Source organism: Dunckerocampus dactyliophorus, chromosome 18 (assembly GCF_027744805.1).
Source record: "Dunckerocampus dactyliophorus isolate RoL2022-P2 chromosome 18, RoL_Ddac_1.1, whole genome shotgun sequence".
NCBI classification, from domain to species: domain Eukaryota; kingdom Metazoa; phylum Chordata; class Actinopteri; order Syngnathiformes; family Syngnathidae; genus Dunckerocampus; species Dunckerocampus dactyliophorus.
Genome location: NC_072836.1, coordinates 14,590,753 through 14,613,808, shown reverse-complemented (window position 1 = coordinate 14,613,808; position 23,056 = coordinate 14,590,753). Strand labels below are relative to the sequence as shown.

At 41.0% G+C, this 23,056-nt stretch overlaps 2 protein-coding genes across 4 annotated transcripts; both read right to left on the bottom strand.

Moving 5' to 3' along the window:
- Positions 1-2,210: 2,210 nt before the first annotated feature.
- On the bottom strand, positions 2,211-14,076 carry tnnt1 (troponin T type 1 (skeletal, slow)). The gene is made up of 13 exons (XM_054759416.1): positions 13,591-14,076; positions 8,107-8,134; positions 8,006-8,022; positions 7,799-7,894; positions 7,239-7,260; positions 6,038-6,098; positions 5,477-5,593; positions 4,770-4,847; positions 4,461-4,574; positions 4,235-4,344; positions 3,449-3,539; positions 3,166-3,206; positions 2,211-2,348 (listed from the first exon to the last, which is right to left on the bottom strand). The coding sequence occupies exons 2-13, from the start codon at positions 8,130-8,132 to the stop codon at positions 2,303-2,305; spliced, it is 819 nt and encodes a 272-aa protein (XP_054615391.1). The 5' UTR covers positions 8,133-8,134; positions 13,591-14,076; the 3' UTR covers positions 2,211-2,302.
- Positions 14,077-15,039: 963 nt separating this feature from the next.
- Positions 15,040-20,653, bottom strand: pih1d1 (PIH1 domain containing 1). Of its 3 annotated transcripts, XM_054759431.1 has the most exons (12): positions 19,823-20,538; positions 19,651-19,710; positions 19,461-19,582; positions 19,337-19,394; positions 19,064-19,252; positions 17,533-17,594; positions 16,552-16,633; positions 16,383-16,479; positions 16,222-16,248; positions 16,045-16,123; positions 15,573-15,716; positions 15,040-15,241 (listed from the first exon to the last, which is right to left on the bottom strand). In XM_054759431.1, exons 3-12 carry the CDS (start codon positions 19,539-19,541, stop codon positions 15,206-15,208), a joined length of 855 nt encoding a protein of 284 aa, XP_054615406.1. In that variant the 5' UTR covers positions 19,542-19,582; positions 19,651-19,710; positions 19,823-20,538; the 3' UTR covers positions 15,040-15,205. The 3 variants fall into 3 exon arrangements, with proteins under 3 accessions (XP_054615406.1, XP_054615404.1, XP_054615405.1); XM_054759429.1 differs by lacking the exons at positions 19,651-19,710; positions 19,823-20,538 and adding an exon at positions 20,554-20,653; XM_054759430.1 differs by having other exon boundaries at positions 19,651-20,538.
- Positions 20,654-23,056: the final 2,403 nt, after the last annotated feature.

The window sequence follows — 23,056 nt, the reverse complement described above, 5'->3', positions numbered from 1 at the left end:
TTTATAGTGTGCAAGTGTAGCTTTGCCTAAGGCCACATTCCTGCCATACGGGGGCGCTCAAGCGAACAAGCTGCTGGTTAAATGATTAAACGAAGAAGAGGAAGAGCGACTCACTTGATAGATATTAAAGCGTAAAGAGGGCCCCCTGTGGTGGCGACTGAGGGCGGGGGTGGCGTCCAGTGTCCCGGAATGTCCAGTGCTTTCCCCCCCAGCCCAATACAGGGTAAGGGGGCCCTCTGATGGTCTTTTTGACTTTGTGGTGTGACTGATAATGACATGATTCAGGAAGAAGAAGAAAATGAGGGTGCGGCTCAGAATGACAAGCCGGATGAGAAGTTACAAGTGTCAGGGTCAGATGACAGTGACGATGAAAGCTCCCAGGTGTCATTAAACCTCTCACAGAAGGCTTCCCTGTACTTTTTAATGACATACATGCACCACTGTTAAAAAGCCCGCCTTTTTTTTTTTTTTTTACATGTTTATGTCTTTATGCTTCACTGATAATGTTTTTTTTTAATGGAGTGCAATGTTTGGCTATTTGCGTTTTAATCTATACTTGCGCATACAGAGGAAGAGAGCGGGTGTGGAGGGCTTGATTAGAAATCGAGAACCGCAACAGAGTTACTCAGAAATCCAAGAATGTGACGCAGATCGAACTGGAAGAGTCCCAGCAGTTGTCGAGGAGAGAGAGGTGCTGAGTAACTACTTTTTGGAGAATGCTTTCTTGGGTCCGCAAATATTACACATACATTTCTGAGTATTACTAACCTTATACCAGGTGTGTCCAAAGGCCATTTGCACCCCATAGCTAATCTGAAATAGATATCAACTCGCAAACAAGTCTCTCCGTTTGTTTTCGGAACAACACTTCCTGTTTTCGCCACACTCGCTCGAGATGCATTCATGGACGCTCCGAACATCACAATAACGTCTTTATTATGCGTGTGTGTGTGCATGTGGTCTAAATAAACAGAAAGACAACAGAAAAAAAGTAAGTGGATATTCTTATCACTCACTTTGTAACTCTTAATGCGAATGTACAATCTGCAGCTTTAAGGATGCTTTGGAATCCCAAAAAATACAAAAAATGTAAATTCAAATTAAGGTACTTGGTGTCTTTGAATGCAACCCCACATTGCTCATAATAACGCAGTGAAAGTGTGATTATTAGCCCCATTTGGATCTGTTAATACATACGAATATATATAACTGTGTACAGTTACATATATTTGTTAATAAAATACAGTTAAAATAGGCATATTTCAGACACAGTTGCAAATAGTGATTAACCCTGATTAATTCATTTGAAAACTGTGATTAATCTGATGAAAATGTTTCAAAACATTTACTTAAAAGAACATACCTGTATGCGCACAGAGAGGAGCTTGAGAAGCAGAAAGCAAAGGAGCGCATATGGAGACGCATTTCGCGAGGAAAACGGACCAAAGCTGATCTCGCCCGCCTCGCCGTCGTCAGGAAACAGCGGGAGGAGGTGTCAAAAAAGAAAGAGGAGGAGAAAAAAGGTGTGTCGCTTGAAATGGACACGAAAAGAAAGGCAAGTTTGAATTTGTTGTTTCCTCTTCTTGCAGCAAAAGAAGCGAAAGAAGCAGCGGCGGCGAAAGGATTAACACTGCCCCCTAGTGTTTTGATGGAGAATCTCTCAACAGCATACGTCACTACAAAGCTAAATCCAAATTCTTTTACATATAAGGTTTTTCAAAAAAGTAAAGCAATAATTACTTCTCCCGGTAACTAATTACATTTATGAAGGAGTGCATCTGTTACTAATTCAGTTACTTTTTGGAGAAAGTAACTAGTAACTATAACAAATTATTTTTTTTAAGTAATTTGACAACACTGGTTGGAGCAGGTTCGAGTCCGGCCAGTACCCCATCATCCAACCATTTCTGCTTCACCACAGCACCATCTGCTGGATCTTGTGGGTCACTGCCCAACTTGGCCCCAAACAAGAAAATGCCATAGATAGTTGGATATACTTCATGAACAAAGTGAGGGATAGAAAATAAAATCCTGTATCTATATTTTTATCCAGACCCTCACTAAAATTTCAATAGGTTCATCTTAGCCCATGTACTTAGGATGCCGCCCCAGCAAGATTTTCAAAAGTAGTGTATAGTAACTGGCTAACAAATATGTCTTTTTGCACTTGGTGGAGTTGAAAATGAATCTTCAACAAAGATTGTGCGTGCTTTTATTATAATACATTATCAACAAACAGTCTCACACACAGGAGAGGACTTCTTGTGTACTTTTACATTTTAGATTTCTTTTATTAGTCCTTTTACTTCCAGCGGCCGCCCACTTTTCCTTTGCCTTGCCCTTTTTTACTGTAACACAAAACAAAGATTGAAGGAGGAAAAAAAAAAAATACCGTAATTTCCGGAGTCTAAGCCGTTACTTTTTTCGTAAACTTTGAACCCTGCGGTTTATACAGCGGTGCGGCTAATTTGTGGCCATGTTCTAATCTCATGACATCTTCTTGCTTCAGAACTACTACTAATCCTTGAAATACTGTGCCGCTTGCGAGTCAGTGAGCAAACGGGAGCCAATCATGAGCTATAAGGGGACTCACTACAAGCTCATCAACCCATCGGAAATTGCAGGAGGTCTTTACTTGATGTAACAGTCTGACTCACGGTGTCATCTTACAAAGAACGATAAAGTGATCACACAGCGACTTAACACTCAAAAGCCAGGTAAGAAATATATACAAGGCAAGTACCAAGTTTAAAATCAGTTTAAAATCAAAAACAAACTATTTTAACTTCATCCCATAATGCATTTCATTGGTTATTGCTGCCGGGGCGCTGGAATGCTGCCTCTGTCCACCAGAGGGAGCCCAAAGGGAGGCTGACATCATTGCAGCACCCCGGCAGCAATAATCGTTTTCTCATAGCTTATGATTGGCTCCTGTCAAAAAACAAACTACCTGGTCCTCACGAACTTGTGTGCACCACAGTAGGCCATTTTATGACGTGGACATGTGCAGCTTATAGTCCGGTGTGGCTTATATATGTACAAATCTGTATTTCCTCTCTAAATTTAGTGGGTGTGGCTTAAACACCAGTGAGTCTTACACACCGGAAATTACGGTATATAGCAGAATAAATACCCATTAGTATCTTTCTTAAAAAAAATACTCACAATTTCTGAGCATGTTGGATTCTGTTCAGCAGCACGATGATCTATGCATATGAAATATAAATAGGTGATAGTGTTTTGCCAAACAGAAACATCATAAAAAAAAAAACATTGATGAAACATTGAAAGCTGTTGAATGTGTCAATGTACTGTGGAAAGTCAATATCCCGTGGATTGGCTGACTCACGACAAAAGCAAAACTAGCTTTTGCCTCCACATAATAAATAAATAAATAATAATAAATAAATACAGTATTTGTCCCAAATACACTGAAAGAACTACTGACCTCGTATTTCTGGTGCTTCATGTGCTCCATGTAGTCAAATTTCTCAGACTCCAGCTGGTAAATCCAGTTCCACATCTCCTGGGCTTGTTGCCTTTTTGGATAAAAAAAAAACAAACAAACTTTTATTATTCTTTTTCCAGTGTTTTAATACGCATTATCTTTCTTCGCTCTTGACCGATGAGCTTAACACATCAGTGAAGATGTCCAACGCTTTAAAAGGAGGTGAACCTTTCCTTTCAGTAAAATGTATATACTGTACATCCTCCTGCTTAAAATAAGCCATGATCGTCCCAGTACCCAAGAAGAATACTATAAGCAAAGAGTGTCCAAAGTGCAGCCCGAGAGCTTGTTTTTTTTTTTTTTAATTGGCCCAAGTCATATTCTAAAAATACAATTAACCATTTGGAGTTCAGAGTTGGATTTTGAATTTTCTGCAACCAAACTGCCCTTAATGCTTTGATTGATTGATCCTTTGAAAATGAAATCTATCATCCTGCAACAAATGAGCAATAAGTGTGACAACACAATGACAAAATCATTGCGGATGTTATACTTTTCCACAGTCATTCTCCCTTTTTTCATTCCGTTTTTGCTGTTTTTTGCTGTTTTTTTGTTCGCTTATTACTCCCACATTTCTCAACCGCTTCAAACCATTCTAACATTGAAATGTTCCGCTCATTCAGGACGTGTAGGCTATCTATTGGGACTAGGGACGCTCTGATAGATCGGCCACCAATCAGTATCGGACGATTTACGTATAAAGTTGCATGAACTGAAATGAATCACCTGAGCGAGTCCTCTCTCAAATTGTCGATAGCCAGCGGCTGACGCCTCTCGGCCAGAGTCTTCTTCTTAATCTCTCTGCCAGTCAGACGCTTGCCCTTCCTCAATTCAGCCTGGGACACACACACACACACACACACACACACACACACACACACACACACACACACACACAGGCTGAAGCCATCGGCTGTATGGTCACCAGTACAGGCAGTAAGAAGAGCCTGACCTTGGCTAGGAAGCCTCCAAAGTTTGCCCCCATGCCAGATAGCACTTTCTTCTTCTTGGCATCATCATCAGCCTTTCTCTTGGCCTCCTCTTCCTCTTTCCTCTGACGTTCCTCCTGGTGACACAATGAAGGAAACGTTTATTTATGTGTCATATTTTACATCCTGCTAGTGAAAGAGTCACATCATGTAAATGTTATGTATCAGAAATGCATAACAAGCCACTAATATTGTCTCAGTTCTTCACAACCGACCCTACTAGAGGGGCGGAGTATCGTTATTTTATATATAGAATTGTTTGTGTGTGTTACCGCAATCCGGTTCTGTCGGTCCTTCTCCTTCTCCGCTCGGACTCTTTGGATCTCTGCACGCTCTGACCGACGCCGCTCCTGTTTGGAAACATTCATTGTCACATCATGTTCAGATGATATCAACACTACAGGTATCTGTCAAAGACAGTAAGAATAATTCAATACATTTGAAAAGACACATTATTTTAGTATTTTTGAGTATTTTTTTTACTTATGTAACTCTTTCAGATTTTTAAAATTATATTATGTATTAAAATTGTTAAAATTAGACCTCATTTCCTGCAATCTGGCAATATCTGAGGCCAATTTTATGTCCTTTATTTCAAGAGTTTGTGATCAATCACTGAAGATGTATGTTTATAATCATTCTACCATTGGAAAAGAACAGTTCAAATAAATCATTAAGGGTCCAAAATAAATCAATCATCATTATCATTCTCATGATAAGTGTACAATTATGAAAAATTGTGACAGAAAGTATGTGTCTACATGCCCATAAGATCATTGCACAGCACCAACAGGAAGTGAAGTGAAAAAAAGTGAAAATATAAGTTGAGGGGGAAAATGAAGGGTTAAATAGTTTCCTTTCTTAACACAAGTGTAGTCCAGCATCCTTTAAGTATAAAAAGCAATCACCGACCAGTCAGGCAGGCGGTATTTTATCAAGTTTTCAACATGTACACTGTTGCAATTGTAACACAACTTACAATTCGATCCTTGAGGCCGATAAGCTCTTCCTCATCCTTCTTCCTCTGTTCAAAGTGGACGTCAATCAGTGTGTGCAGCTCCAGCAAGTCTTTCTCCATTCGCTTTCTGTGGATGTCCTGGAGGAACAAATCACTTTAACCAGTAACTTTTTGGACGTCTTGTTACAATTCAATTCAAATGATTGAATTAAGGCTTTTCTGCCTTGTCTGACTTCCTCTACTGTCTTTTCTGGCACTGTTTTTAAGTCGCAGCTTCGACAGACTGGTAATACTGTTTTGTGTAGTAATCATAGCACTGATAGCTGTCAAAATAACTTAACTAGAACTTCAAAGTTACACAGTAAATACAGTATCAACACCCCCTCGGACTGGCTGACTGATGCTGACATAAGCATTTAGAGGGTGCTACAAAAGGTGCTCGACCACGTATGTTGACATCGACTGAAGCGGACACTTTTTAGTAATAAAAAGAACATGGTGGATTCGGTGGGCATAGACATGTTGTCAACATAAGCGGGACCGACTTAAGCAGGTTCCACTGTTTCAAACCAGTTTTCTTACATCAAAATCCACTCTGTCCCCTTCTGGAATCTTTGGGGGGGCAAGTTGAGGGGCCAGTGGTCTATAGAAAGGAGGAAACACAAACAAGTGAATTAGGAACAATCTTTTTATTTCACCCCCAGGCACCCCCTAGAGCTGATAAGTGTAATTCTATTTAATGGGGTGTCTACACTTTCTTCAGTGAGGACACATAAAAATTGAAGGAGGCGGGGGTCACTTTAATAGATTTTTTACAATGAAGGTGCTAAAACCAATCCAATATAGAGTGGTGTGAAAAAGTGTTTGCCCCCTTCCTGATTTCTTATTTTTCTCACACTTGAATGTTTCGTATGATCAAACAAATTTAAATATAAGTCAATATTATTATTATTAAGGGAGAAAAAAAATCCAAACCTACATGGCCTTGTGTGAAAAAGTGATTGCACCCCCTGACAAAACATAACTGAGATTAATTGAGATCTATCAGTCTGGAAAAGGTTATAAAGCCATTTCTAAAGCTTTGGGACTCCAGCAAACCACAGTGAGAGCCATTATCCACAAATGGCAAAAACAGTGGTGAAGCTTCCCAAGAGTGGCGGGCCAACCAATGTTACCCCAAGACCGCAGTGACGACTCATCCAAGAGGTCACAAAAGACCCCACAACAACATCCAAACAACTGCAGGCCTCACTTGCCTCAGTTAAGGTCAGTGTTCATAACTCCACCATAAGAAAAACACTGGGCAAAAATGGCCTGCATGGCAGAGTTCCAAGACGAAAACAACTGCTGAACAAAAAGAACAGTAAGGCTTGTCTCAATTTTGCCAGAAAACATCTTGATGATCCCCAAAGACCTTTGGGGAAATACTGTAGGTGTGTAGGTGTGTTTCCCATTACATCTGGCGTAAAAGTAACGCCGCATTTCAGAAGAGCAGCATACCAACAGTAAAATATGGTGGTGGTAGTGTGATGGTCTGGGGCTATTTTGCTGCTTCAGGACCTGGAAGGCTTGCTGTGATAAATGGAACCATGAATTCTGCTGTCTACCAAAAAGTCCTGAAGGAGAATGTCCGGCCATCTGTTCGTGACGTCAAGCTAAAATGAACTTGGGTTCTGCAGTAGGACAATGACCCAAAACACACCAGCTATGTTTTATAAATTACGATGGTGCATTTTGCATAGTTTTCCTACTTTGTTCACTGCAGAACAAAAAGTAGACTTACTTGGGTTTGGGACGTTCCTCCTCTGCAGATAAGAAAAAAAAATACAGTTTACATACGGCACTATACACACTTCAAGAGTTGTTACGCTGAAGAAATTTGGCTTTTCTCTGGGAGAGAAACGAGAAGAATGCGTGTCCGAATAGTAAAATAGCAAAAAAAACAACAAAAAACATAAATAATATCATTACACTGCCCTTTATTTATAATTAAACCTCAGCACAAAGGCTCCTTACCTTTATTGATTTATTTTTACCTTTGATTCATCTAGATTTACACCATAGATTTGATCCAGTGTAAAACTGTCTGAATTCAAGTGTACTACAGTATTGACGCTTCAGAGACCAACATGTGAACAATGCAACATAAATGTAACTATATTATTTATTAATCACTTAAATAAAAGCTTGATAAAGTCATCTATTTGCAGAAATCATCATCCAATCATTCATTCATTTTTCTTAAAGATGAAAATACTTACAAATGTACATTTATTCACTGTTGTTTTTTTTTTAACATTCTTACTCTGTCACAATAAAAATTCCGTACTGTTCATATCTGACCTGTTTCATCTTCTTCCACATGCTCGTCCTCCTCTGGCTGCTCAGTTTCCTCCTCCTCTTCCTCTTCGTACTGCTGCTCCTCGTCCTCCTCTGCCTCTGGGAGGGAAATAAAAATAGGGCAGTAGTCAAATAGATCTTGAACTGTACTCATCTTTTCATTCTTATGTATTTATAAAGAGACCTATGAAGACATCCTCTTCTACTTACCCTCCTCTGCCTGCTCCCTGGACAGAGAAAACGGACATTACAAGGCAAAGTTAGTGCTTTCAGAAAGACTAAGTGACATGATGGATGTTGTAGTTACTCACTCGTATTCCTCTTCTATATCAGACATGGCTGCAAGAAACACATGGGTGAATTCAAGTACGCTCATCATGAATGAAGCAGAGGGTGTAAATAACTGGTCCAATTCTGTTTTCAAAGCATGTGTTTGGCCTATTCCATCCATCCATCTATCTTCTATGCCGCTTATCCTCACTAGGGTCGCGGGTATGCTGGAGCCTATCCCAGCTGACTTTGGGCGAGAGGTGGGCTACACCCTGGACTGGTCGCCAGCCAATCGCAGGGCACATAAAGACAAACAACCATTCACACTCAAATTCATACCTATGGACAATTTAGAGTTGACAATTAACCTAACATGCATGTTTTTGGAATGTGGGAGGAAGCCAGAGTACCCGGAGAAAACCCACGGAGAACATGCAAACTCCACACAGAGATGCCCAAAGGAGAATCAAACCCAGATCTTCCCAATCTCCTGACTGTGTGGCCAACACGCTAACCACTATGCCAACTTGGCCTTTTTTTTTTTTTTAATTAGCAAATTATATGCATTTTTTGCCTAAATTAAGCATTTTCAAGCATAAAAATGGCTAAATAAACTAAAATACCAATCTAAGACATTGAGAATCCACTACCAAATATGTGATCTTATGTAGTATTCTATACTTCTATACTGGTTACTAGGTGTCAGTAATGTTCCTGTATTGTTTGGTGAGACACACACGCACCAGACTGGAACAACAAGCTTTTCTGGCAGGTTTGAATGATCTCACAACAGGCACAATTATCCTAAATAAAAATCCCTAATAAAAACAGTAGCCGTAACAAAACAAGGGATCACTGTCTATGTATGTTTTGATTTGAGAGAGCTGAGCCAGAAGGCAAGGTGCTTGATTTACTGGTCAAGCCACGTTTCTACCTTCACCTATGCTTCAGATAGCAACTGAAAGAACAACACTGTGGATATATGCGGCCAAAATGAGTTTCCTCTGTAGGGTGTCTGGACTCACTCTATCTCAGTCATCTGGGAGGAGTTCAGAGTAGAGCTACTGCTCCTTCAGCCAGTTGAGGTGCTTTAAGCATCTAGTCCTGATGCCTCCCTGGTGAGAGGTCTTGGGAATGCTACCCCCGGGCGGAGGCCCAGGGGTAGACCGAGCACACACTGGGAGAATGATGTCTCACAGCTGGCCTAGGAACATTTCGGTGGCCGGAGACCGGGAAGTCTGAGACTAATGAGACTGCTCCCCTCTCAGAGAACCAAACTTAAACTAAAGCATTTTTTTCTTGCTGTAACTGGTTTTTACTAGAAGTAAAAAACAGTACATATCAGTCAGTAAGAGAGCATAATGTAGCAGTTTTCCTGGCATGCCAGTCTGTACCCACCATATTTTGTCATATGAAAGCGCCATTGAGTAAAAAGAGACATAAATAGGCAGTGATCGCCATGACTGGGGGGAGCCAAGTACCCCTCCTAAGTGGCTGTCAGCAAGTGGCATTTTCATACCATTGGTGCAGCTAGTAAGGCTGGATCTTTTGTTCTAGAACATCTTTGGCAGAAAGTATGGCAGCGACTCATCATCACTGCTGCACAGGTGGCCCCGGCCTTTTTTCTTGTTGTAAATCACTTTAAATACACAGCATGATAATGCATGTTGAGATGCTTCTGGCTATAAATTGTGCCTAAGAGCTGCCATAGCTGTGACATAAAACCATGCAGTGACACAGGCGGTGTGTGCTGACACCTTCCTGGCACAGGCTGCTGGGGAATTGATGGAGGGACAACAGGTGAGAATGTGACGAGGGTTAAACAAAGAGAGGTAGTGTTTCTCTCTCGCTTTCTTCCCTGCATTGCTTCCTATTTGTCCTCAAACACACTCTTTATCCCCAACAGATTAGATGGGAAGGATTTACAGTATGTCAGGGGTGTCCAAACTTTTTCCACTGAGTTCTACACACAGAAAAATTGAAGGCTGCTGGGACCCATTTTGGTGTTTTATAACAAGGCTAAAAAAAAGACGATTTAAAAGCAACATTTTGTGTCAGCTTTGTTTTTATTGATGACAAAGCATTGAACGGTTGAATTTTATTTTTAAACACTTTGGACACCAGCTGATGTATGATGACCAAAGAATTTATTCACAGTGGCATTACAAAATTAAATAATAATAATAAATCTAATGCTGTTATTGTTTTCTGGTAACGGGTAATCGAATTAATTACTATTTCAAACGTTTACAACGCCGTTACCGACAATGAGTAATCAGCAATTTGGATGCTTCAGTTGCCATTGTTCATTACACTAATCCCTTGTTTATCGCGGTTAATTGTTTCCAGACGTGACCGTGATAAATGAATTTCTGCGAAGTAGGATTCATTATTTATAAATGGAATATTTTGATATTTAGAGCATAGAAAACCTGTTTACGACCTTCTAAATATGGTTTTAAACATTATTAAAGCCCTCTAAACATGAACTAACACCCTTATAGCCAACTTTACATTACAATATAGTAGACATAATACAAGTAAATGAGCCATTTAAGACATAAGTAAGACTCTGCTCCCCTAGGGAACACTTTTATAGCAAAGTGTTCCCTAGGGGAGCAGAGTGTGTGGTGGACAGGAAGTGACATCTGGGGTTCAGAGTTGAGTTTCATCTTGCCATAGATTACGGCAGCAGCAACAGCTTGTGTTTTTATTAGGGATTGTTGTGCTTGTTTTGAGAGAATTCAATAAAATAAATAAATAAAAGTCTGTTGTTCCGGCGTTCAAGTCTGGCGGTTGAGTGTCTCATGGAAAATCACAGAAAAATTACTGACACCTAGTGACCAGCGTAGGGTACTAAATATTATCAACGTCCCGGAAAGTGTCTTCTGAATGCCTTGTATTTGTATTTTACTTCATTTTTATGGTTGAAATGCTTCCATTTAGGCAGAAATATGAAACATGATCTTAAATATGCATTTGTTTTGACTAACAATAGGCTGTATTCAATCACGAAACAGCATGATTTATTCATTTATTTTGGAAAAACCATGATAGATGCATGGTGCATGGTGGAATGACTGGTGCAGATATCAGTATCGAGCATCGTTGTCGAGCATTGTTGCTGCCTGTAAGGAGCTAAATGGAGACAGGGAGTGGTAGCCTGAATAAACCAGGGGATTTAAAGCACGTCAGGTTGGAGCAGGCAAAAGGCACCGGTCTTAGGTGGGATCATTTTAGTCAAGGACAGTGTGTGTGTTATAATAGATCTCCACAATTATTTTTGTGTCAAAAAACCCCCCCACCATTGACAATTGTCCTAGTAGAACAAAAGAAAGGTTATTACCAATAACAGTGATTCCCAAACACATTGGTGTATACCTGGAATGATGATCAGGTGTGTCGTGAGAAATAATCCAATTTCACTACTAAATAAACTAAACGCCAAATAACGGAGTCAACGTGACAAGCAGAGCAGTAAAATGCTCTACCACGAGATGGCAGAAGGTACATGAATAACCTGATAAAAAAATTTTTAAGACCAGTTAAAAAAAAGTGCAAGAATTTACATTCTGCACTGTCAAAATCCAAAAAGAAGAAATGAGAATGAGACAAAAAATTTGAATAAGCAGTTCATTGCAAACAACCATTAAGTGAAATAGGCTGTTCATCAACTGATCAAAAGTTTACGACCATAGCTAAAAAAAAACACAAAACACCCCTAAAATATAAATAAAATATTCAAAATAGGACTCGGTAATGAGTAGCTGCGCCATTCTTGTTAATGACCTCAAAATTTGGGCATGCTTGATGCCAGTGTTTCCAGGAGGCTAGTGGGAATGTTGCTCCGGGTTGTGAAGATGGCTTCACGAAGAGCATCCACGGTCAGGAAATGATGTCCATTTTTGTAAACGTCCTTTGCCATCCATCCCCAAATGTTCTCCATTGGATTTACACCAGGGGAGCATGCAGGATGGTCCAAAAGAGTGAGGTTATTCCTCAGAAAACCTTTGTCAGGCAGGCATTGTGAACTGCAGCGTTGTCCTGTTGAAAAAGCCAGTCATTGCCACACAGACGAGGGCCTTCAGTCATGAGGGATGCCCGCTGCAACATCTCCATATAGACAGTGCCGTTTGACGCCCCTGCACAACCTGAAGCTCCATTGTTCCATTGAAGGAAAAAGCACCCCAGATCATGATGGCGCCCCATCAGGTGTGCCATGTCAGGTGGGATCTCCTTGTCATGCCAGTAACATTTGAAGCCATCAGGACCGTCAAGGTTGCATTTTTTTTACTCATCAAATAAAACTTTCTTCCACCTTTCAATGTCCCATGTCCCTTGCGCAAATTTGGGCAATTTTGTGGGCGTTGAAGGAGACAAGGCCTTTGAAGACATTTTTTGCTCTTCTGTCGCAGATGCCGTGTGATGGTTATTGAATTGCACTTGGCACCAGTAACAACCTTCATTTCGGGCGAGGATCGTCCTGTGTCTTGACAGACAGCCAATCAGATCCTCTTGCTCAGGGTTGGTGACTTCTTTTGGGGTGTACCATTTGACCTTTTTTTTTTTTTTTTTTTTTTTTTTTTTACTGCATTCAAACTCAGCAGCCTTTGCCATCAAGAGATTGTGACATAAATTGCATTCTCAATTTGTTTTTGTCTCATTCCCATTTCTTCTTTTTGTATTTTCAAGCTCTACTTATAGCCTCCTTAAGACCCAAAAGTGCAAAATGTACATTCTTGCAAAAAAGTCCTAACATTTTGATCAGGAGTGTAGGCATTGCTACTGTATGACATACTGTGATGTATTAACAAGCATCCTCAAAGCATTTCACTGAAATTTCTGGAGGAATGTGTAATTTCTACTCTACTCTACATTACAGCATATTCACAATATATTACTGAACCTCACTTGCAATGTCGCCAAGGTCGTATAATATGGAATACAACAATTGATATAAATATGAATGTAAGAGCCAGTCTCGACAAGGGATAAAACACACATATACGTAAATTCATGAAAAGTTACGGAATTCTAATTCCCTTGTTTGCATGTTTTACAGTGGTTAAACTTATTACTGGAATTTACAATAAGTCATTTTGTCATTATTGCAAGAAATACTTCAAACTTGCATGCAGGATAAAATGTTACTTGAAAATTGCCTTTACAGTTAAGAAACATTTACGAAAGACTCCACAAAGTAAATGTCGTAACCTATCTTGAAGTGATTTACTGCAAACACTGTTCAATTCTGAATATTAACGCAGAAACCTTAGTAGCTGTCAGACATAAATCAGCTGCCTTTAGGGAAAAGAGAAAGGTGATAACTACTATAGTGGTGTTGTAGCACAGGATCAACACACAGGAAGTGTTTAGGGGCCAGTTAGTGGCAGTCGGGGTCGTTACACAGTTAGTGCCATACCAACACCCTCACTATGCTGAAACCACAACTAGTTGGTGTCTGTGTGAATAAATAAACCCCAAAAGAAAAAAAAAACTCAAGACAATGAGTTAGACAAACATACCTGTATGAAGGTGTGGTATCAGCTGACACACAGGCAGGAGTGTGGCTTTAGTGCATGGACGGGAGTTTTATAGTAAGAGGGAAACACTGTGTGTGTGTGTGTGTGTGTGTGCTGCATGGATGACTATGTGTACATGCATGCAATGGGTATGATGGACTTTTTGAATATACAGTTCAAAAATAACCGTGAGCATGTGTGCAAACTTGCAGGTGTGCGTGTGTGTTCAGGGCCGGCAGCCATGGGCGGATTAGGCGGCTGCAAGATGAGCACCCCGTGGGATTAAGGGGAACAGTGGGCTGACCTCACTGGACAAATGGAGGCTTGTGGCGCAGGGCAGGTGGAGAGAGAATGACTAAATGAGAGAGCTAGCAGAGAGGCATTAGTGCAGGCAGGAAGAACCATTTCTAAATACAGTTTACAATACTGTTCACTGAAAAGTCTTGTGTCATAGTTAGATTTCTTGTTTGATCAATTTCAGAATGTCATTATACAGCTGTGGTCATAAGCTCTCATACACTCATTATGGGCATAAATTCTATATGAATGTTTTTAGCGTATGTCAAAAATACACTTTATAGGCATATCAATTCGTTTTTTGCAATTTTGCCAAGCAGGCATCTACTGTACAGCAAATATTATGAATCATTTTAGCAGATCTTATAGAAACTTTCAGGTACTGTCAGATAAAACCAAAGGCACTTGGGTAGCAGGGTTTCAAATGTGACATCATTACACTGACCAGTTGCAACTTTCACACAATTTGCGTCACTGCAAACCCAAAATTTTGCTTTACATGACTTCACATGGGTTCCAAAGAACAATGGCAGTCATTTAAATGGATCCCTCACAAGGATTACAATATTTGTTTGTAGACATTGAGTGAACTGTTTTTGCCAAAACTACTCTTTAGTTTAAGCGGAGCAACAGAATGTACTGTATTACATCGTCACTGTTTTGGCTGAGTTTATCGGTTAGTGCAGGCTCTTTATTTTGGGTCAATAGCATGTTTCGACCTGCACCAACTCACTTCTACTGCCAAGTAGAAGTGAGAAGAAGCATGAGTGAAGCGAGAGGAACATATGTGGATGCTCAGTTACATTAGAAACAGAGTGGCAGGTGATGAATAAAGGAGGAGGGACATCTAAAATAAGGACGCACTGGCTTTTTCCATCAAGAGGGATGGTGTGGTTCCATGACTAAAAGCTCTACATAAAAAGAATCCACACAATAAGTCACTATAGCTTATTACTATGGCTTGTTATGACCAATCATCTGCAGTGAATTCCTGTAAATAGCATTTAAGTACAGTATGTGTACAGTGTACTGTAAATGCCGTTTGTGGCGCCCCCTATGGGTAGTGCTCAAAATGCTTGGAACGATTCGAACGACTTTGAATGCTCTGAAAGTCCCATCAACAGACAAAACATAAATAACAACAATGGAACTATCTTGAATTTATTTCTGATTTTTATTTCCATACATGTTTCAGTACAATAGTCACTTGTTTAGCTAATGATGTGAACATATGTGGTGTGCCTTTCGGTATATACAGTACATAACCTCATTTAACATCCTTCGAATCTTAAAAAAATACTTGGCGTCTACGTTTGTCACTTCAGGAGGACACCACAGGTAAGGTGATTGTGAGGATCTGTGACAGAAGGAACGAGATGAATGAGTTAACAGATGTGGGTATTGCATTGCTTTGCATTGCAAAAATAGCATTGTGTTAACATAAAGTTAAAAATCGAACTATAAAAATAATGCAGTTTTCTAATCTTGGACCTTCTGTTGCTGTTTTGGTGACTAAGTTGGCAAGTCTTGGGCTGTGTTCCAAATGAATTCCTTTAGCACAGACATTGTCTGACATATCCTTACCATATCTTGTCCCTTTACGCACAATCAATGTGTAATGATCACAAACTTTCATGGACATTTTTGGAAGTTAGGTAGCTGAACTGGTGCCGTTTTATTGGCTGTACCTGAGTGCTGCTGTTGTACTGTGCCACGCTTGTGTCCTGGTCAACAAGGAAGGGATGGAAGATGTCAAGGTGGTACAGCGAGGGTCTTGCTGTCAACACCAGGCGGTCCTCGCCGATGTCAAGGACCAGCGACCGTGATGAAACCTGGAGAGCCGACACTTAAATACAGCTGACACTTTAAACCACGACATTTCTTACTCAGCTTTCTTAAATGGACGAATATCATTATTTAAGCAGGCTGTTCAACATTTTTAAGTGTCTGAGTTAACACTAAAAAACGCAAATGCTTGCATAATGAAACCACAAAACACATCTTTTATTTGTACACTCATGGGACATTTTGCCTGCACCGATACATGCAAGGTTGACTCACTTTTATCGCAATGTTGCAAAATGTCAGTGTTAAAAAAGGGCGGAGGTACCACTCCTATGTAGTGTGTCTGCCTTTATTTTGCATGTGTGTGTGTCTCACCACACCAGGCAGCTTTATTTCTGCAATGAGGTACTCAGGGACACCAGCAGGGGGCTCCACAAACAAGGTGAACTCTGGTCTGAGGAGACATTGAGAAAGATGAACTAAAAGCCTACAATTAAGTCAAAGATTAAAACGTGACTGTGTGTGAACTGTTGTTTCCCCAGAGACATTTACCTTTTTGCAATAGAAGAGGAGCTCTCCCTAAGAAAAAGGGCAGTATGTTAAACATGTTAAAACCCATCATGAGCCATGAGCGAGAGCAAACAGGTAACGCCAAACCTACTTGTGGCGGGCTACTTTTAAATGACCCCATATAATACACATTGCACACTTACTGAGGCTGTAGCTCTTGAATAACTGGCCTGCTTTTCGTGCGAATGTTCTGCTCGTTGACCGACCCCAAGAACTTTCTGTTCTTCAGCACCTTCCATTCTGGGAAAACACAAGAACTGGAAGCGTAACAACTGGCGTGATACTGAAATGAAGAAACAAATCCACTCTTACCTCTGCTAAGCGTGAGATTGTATTTGTTCTCTAAACCTTCCAAAGACACCATGATAACAAACTGCTGGAACAAGGCTTCCTTCTACAAGACACACATATAAATACATATTCTCTAAATGTACTGTATATTCACCGGACATTTAATTAGGTACACCAGGGGCGTTTCCATCAAGGGGCGCACACTGACGAGGGGGCCATTTTGCTATTTTTAATTTTGTTAATTACACTATATTATCCATTTTTGTTTTATTTTTTGTAGTTTCGTTTTATATTTTAGACCACGCCCCGGGTCAATAAAAGTTGCAGTCTGGAAAGTTTTGTATTTTGTATTGTTTGCGTTGTTGGTAATGAGGCCCACGGTTTGGTGCTGTGGGTTGGCACACAGTTCAGCAGTGGGCTGATCACATATCTCTGTGGATCCCCCGTGCTTAGTGTGATGGTTTTGGACATGTTGCTTCTCACACGCTCATTTTGTGGCCTCCCCATTAGGAAATCCAGCACGCAGTTATAGATTTTGTATGAGCTGCTAAGGAATGCTCGTGTTGAGACAGCACATGCGACGTCCTTGAGTCCGGGTCAATGAGAGCAGCAGAAATACCATCACGTAGGGACCCGTACGACCTGCATGCAAACTGAAATGGGTCATAGAAAGGAGGAAAGGATAGATAAAATGTTCTTGCTTTATTCCTGTTTTGCTTCTCTGATTCCAAGAGACGTGTTGGATCTTGCCATTGCTGGGCCTGCATTGTCTTACCACTTCACAAGTTGAATAACCACATAAAGAGGGACTTTTTAAGCATTGTCGCTCTTATTCCACGAACTTTAATGGATATATGGTAACACACGGCTCTCTGTTTGCCCACAAAACTGCACAATTTGACTTTGTATCTATCGTGTAATTAATCAATAGATTTTTTTCTTCCTTTAAATTACAGTAATATAACAAAGTATGAAAATGGCTGTTAATGGAAAGGAACACACCTGACACTTCTGGAAGAACTCCTGGTTGATGACCACGTCATACGCTGTGCATCCCTGAGAATCTGACACAAAGAGACTTTGAGTTTAGGCATGATGAAAGATGGGTAAGTATCACTGTATGAACAGTAGAAACAAAAGATGCTGCTAAACAATATTAATAATGTGCCGTCATATAATTTGGATGATTTTCCTTGATACAGGTGCATATAATTTTTTTTATTAACACCAAAAGTGAGAATTTTTTTTAAAGCAAAACAAATATTTAGACATATAAGTGAACATGCTTCTGTTGTGTGTTTTTTATGTCACAAGCAAGGCCGCTTGTCAGTGCTTTTAGTTGTTAGATTGGGGGGCGGGGTGATGCAGCACCCCTGATACATGCTTTCATGTTACGAGACTCCTAAAATGTCCATGTAGACCAGAAAAAGGCACTGTAGGAGTCTGAATACTCGCTAAAAAGTTGTCATCACTGATCCCTCTTGCTACATCTTCTTCTTCTCTGGCTGACAGTTGCAAATAAGGTGTGATAAGAAGCAGAGTTACGATGCCATCGACTATACGGCGTTGGAATGACAAGCTACATTCACAGACAGTCCCATTATAATGTGTTTATGTTAGGGCTTTCTTCAACTAAGAATCATAGTCGAATGGCGATCCCTACAAATAAACAGATCTCGTTTGCGATTTTGTCCACCTCAAAGAAATGCTAATACTAATAATGCTAATACTCTGTTAACAACTGAACATGGTAGATGTGCAACAACAGTACCTTTATTTATTTAGTAACACAGAAAACAGAAAGCTGTTCACATAGATGCAGTCCTCCGCCTCTCGTCTTGCCTGCTCGAGCCTCTGTTTTATCAGCCCAAAGTGTGTGGCGGTCGGCCAGCTCAATAGCATAGTCCGGTACGCCGCTGTTTAGTCATGTCTCGATGAAAATTCTATTGTTGCAGCCAAAAGTCTTTTACTGTGGTGTGATGTGGAACCGTAACTCAACCATTTTATTCACTAAAGACCAAACATTAGCGAGAAAAATGCTCGGTAAGAAGAGTCTGTGTGGTGTGCTAGCTTGGTCTTAGCTTGTATTCCTCCACCCCTTCCTAATAACCTTTGTTAAAGTTCTCAATGGCACTTTGCTGCGTGTAAGTGCAAGTATAGGTCTTCTGTTAAAGACACAGGGCATTTTAATAACACAAATGAGGCTGAATTTGTATCAAAATAGGCTATTTACAACAAAAACAAAGAGATTCTTTGGAAAAATGTGTGCTCAGCTGCAGCCGTGGCCACCTCCATGTAGTCAGAATTGTTCAGTTTACGGATGATGCAGGCCACCGTCTCTCACGGGGACTGTCATAGTAGCAGATTTTTTTCTGGACCCTTCCCTTACTCTTACCCATGCTCGGTTCGTGCTCTGCATGCACTGTCAACTGTGGGACCTTACACAGTACAGACAGGCGAAGGTGACGCGATGTGAATACTTTCTGGATACGTTGTAAGCATTCATGAATGAAATATGACTGTGGTTACTTACTATTGTCCACTTCAGTGTGTGGCTCCCCAAGGCTCATGGGAACTCTGTAGCCACTGGGATCTTCTGATTGGAGCAACTCCACCAGCTCCTCTCTGGACAGCTCCGGTGGAGGCGGAACTGAGTTCGACTGACAGATGTTGACAAAGACCTTCTGTTTGCCAGTTTCCGACGTCGTCTTCACACATATTCCTGAGAGGGAGGACTAATTAGCGTGTGCTGCTTTTATCGGGTATTTGCCAGATTTGCTGTAATTTATTATGTGAAGCTACTGACCAGGTTGCGGTCGGATCACTCTGGAGTCTGGATTTTCGGTGTGCATGTTTCCCATTGTCTAGATGAAAGACAGTACCTTGCAAATAAAATACACTGAATACATAAAAAAGAAGAGGTCTATTACCTGTAACAACAGCTGTTGATACAAGTCTTCTTGCTGCTGTAACTCCATTTCAGAGGTGAGGAGTGTTGAGTCTGTTGTCATGGTTTTATACGCCGAGTTCAGCTCAGTTCAGGAACTTGTTTCTGTGACATGAAACAACATGCATAACTTATAACGTATTAGTCAAACAGAGCGTGGAATTCATCCATACATTTTCTATGCTTCTGCTTTTCCTCATTAGGGTCGGGGGTGTGTGCTGGAAGTCGCCCAAGTCGGGGGTACTTCGGGCAACAGGCGGGGTACACCCTGGACTGGTCGCCAGCCAATTGCAGGGCACATATAGAGAAACAACCATTCACACTCACATTCATACCTATGGACAATTTAGAGTCGCCAGTTAAATGAACATGCTTGTTTTTGGAATGTGGGAGGAAACTGGAGTATCCGCAGAACACCCACGCACGCACGGGGAGGACATGCAAAGATTCGAACCGGATCTCCTGACTGTGCTAACATGCTAACAACTAGACCCCCGTGCGGCCCGAGCGTGGAATTACATGGACAAAAATGCATGACTTTAACAAGTAGTTGTTTGTGGGGGAAAAAATAAAATTCAAGCAAGTTGAAGCTGTGTCATGATTCATTCAAAGTATTGCAAGAAGGCTACGTCAAATTGCAGTACATGTAAAAGAAATGTCAGTTTTTATAATCATTATCTGATCCCCTGTCTGCATGCACACATCTATTATGGTACACGTATTATTTTGCATCAAAATCAAAGGATGGAGTTTTTCCATGTACAGATAATAAACGCACACATACTCCGAGACGTCACATTACACTAAAATAAAGTTTTGCAACAACTAAAAGCATGTAAAAGCAAGTATGTTGATACAACATGTTTACACATAGATACTGTACAAGTATGTAAGTACCGAGTGGATAACTACGTTGCTACAGCAACTAGGAGTATACTTTAGCTTAGCGTTAGCTTTAGCATCACGGCGACAGAACGCAGCCAGAGGCTTTGCCCCATGTCATTTTTAAACCAAACAGGTTCATGTTTTGTTGTGATTACGATTTAATTGCGAAAATATATACACATTACACTTGCCTGTCTTCGACAAAAGTTGTATGTTTATCTACAGCACAAACATCATCTGGTAGCGTCTGACAAGTGTCGGTGGACTGCGCTGCAACCAACCCCACTTCCGGTATGGATTCTTCAAAATAAAATAATTTCATTTGCACCTCGAACAAATGAAGGGGTTTATTACTTGAAATTTCAAGCCAGTCCGATTTATAGATTAAAACTTTTGTGTTCAGCAGTTCAGGAGTAGAAGAGCCAAGAGCTGTGTGTGTGTGTGTATATATGAAGAGCCAAGAGCTGTGTGTGTGTGTGTGTGTGTGTGTGTGTGTGTGTATATATATATATATATATATATATATATATATATAGTATGTCACAAAAGTGAGTACACCCTTCACATTTCTGCAAATATTTTATTATATCTTTTCATGGGACAACACTGAAGAAATGAAACTTTGCTACAATGTAAAGTAGTCAGTGTACAGCTTGTATGTCCAAATTGGGCCAAAAGTGTCAATATTTTGTGTGGCCACCATTATTTTCCAGCACTGCCTTAACCCTCTTGGGCATGGAGTTCACCAGAGCTTCACAGGTTGCCACTGGAATCCTCTTCCACTCCTCCATGACGACATCACGGAGCTGGTGGATGTTAGAGACCTTGTGCTCCTTCACCTTCAGTTTGAGGATGCCCCACAGATGCTCAATAGGATTTAGGTCCGGAGACATGCTTGGCCAGTCCATCACATTCACCCTTAACTTCTTTAGCAAAGCAGTGGTTGTCTTGGAGGTGTGTTTGGGGTCGTTGTCATGTTGGAATACTGCCCTGCGGCCCAGTTTCCGAAGGGAGGGGATCATGCTCTGCTTCAGGATGTCACAGTACATGTTGGCATTCATGGTTCCCTCAATGAACTGTAGCTCCCCAGTGCCGGCAGCACTCATGCAGCCCCAGACCATGACACTCCCACCACCATGTTTGACTGTAGGTAAAACACACTCGTCTTTGTACTCCTCACCTGGTTTCCGCCACACACGCTTGACACCATCTGAACCAAATAAGTTTATCTTGGTCTCATCAGAGCACAGGACATGGTTCCAGTAATCCATGTCTTTAGTCTGCTTATCTTCAGCAAACTGTTTGCGGGCTTTCTTATGCATCATCTTTAGAAGAGGCTTCTTTCTGGGATGACAGCCATGCAGACCAATTTGATGCAGAGTGCGACGTATGGTCTGAGCACTGACAGGTTGACCACCCATCCCTTCAACCTCTGCAGCAATGCTGGCAGCACTCAGGCGTCTATTTTCCAAAGACAACCTCTGGATATGAGGCTGGGCACGTGCACTCAACTTCTTTGGTCGACCATGGCGAGGCCTGTTCTGAGTGGAACCTGTGATGTTAAACCGCTGTATGGTCTTGGCCACCGTGCTGCTGCTCAGTTTCAGAGTGTTGGCAATCTTCTTATAGCCTAAGCCATCTTCGTGTAGCGCAACAATTCTTTTTTTCAGATCCTCAGAGAGTTCTTTGCCATGAGGTGCCATGTTAAACTTCCAGTGACCAGTATGAGAGAGTGTGAGAATGATAAAACCAAATTTAACACACCTGCTCCCCATTCACACCTGAGACCTTGTAACACTAATGGGTCACATGACACTGGGGAAAGAAAATGGCTAATTGGGCCCAATTTAGACATTTTCACTTAGGGGTGTATTCACTTTTGTTGCCTGCAGTTTAGACATTAAGGTCTGCATATTGAGTTATTTTGAGGGGACAGTAAATTTACACTGTTATACAAGCTGTACACTGACTACTTTACATTGTAGCAAAGTTTCATTTCTTCAGTGGTGTCCCATGAAAAGATATAATAAAATATTTGCAGAAATGTGAGGGGTGTACTCACTTTTGTGACATACTTAAAGGAGCACTTTAAAGAAACACAGATAGATCAGATCTCAATATGAAGTTGGATAGGGCAGTGTCTTAGGAACAAAAGGATGCCAAGTCTTTTAATGGAAATAAAAGGTTTCCGCCTACAGAGGGCTCAATTGTGTAGACACCATAAAATCAGAGTGAAATGAAGATGTGGCAGGCTAGTCCATTTTTTCCAAAACTTAATTTCTGCAACTCAAAATGCTTTTCAGGATCTTGTGTGGCCCCCACGAGCTTGTATGCATGCTTGACAACGTCGCGGCATGCTCCTAATGAGACGACGGATGGTGTCTTGTGGCATTTCCTCCCAGATCTGTGTGAGGGCATCCCTGAGCTGTTGTACAGTCTGAGGAGCAACCTGGCGGCGCCTCATGGACCTAAACATAATGTCCCAGAGATGTTCTATTGGGTTTAAGTCAGGGGATCGTGAAGGCCATTCAATTGTTTCAATTCCTTCATCCTCCAGGTACTGCCTGCATACTCTTGCCACGTGAGGCCAGGCATTGTCGTGCATTAGGAGGAAACCAGGACCTACTGCACCAGCGTAGGGTCTGACAGTGGGTTCAAGGATTTCATCTCGATACCTTATGGCAGTCAGGGCAC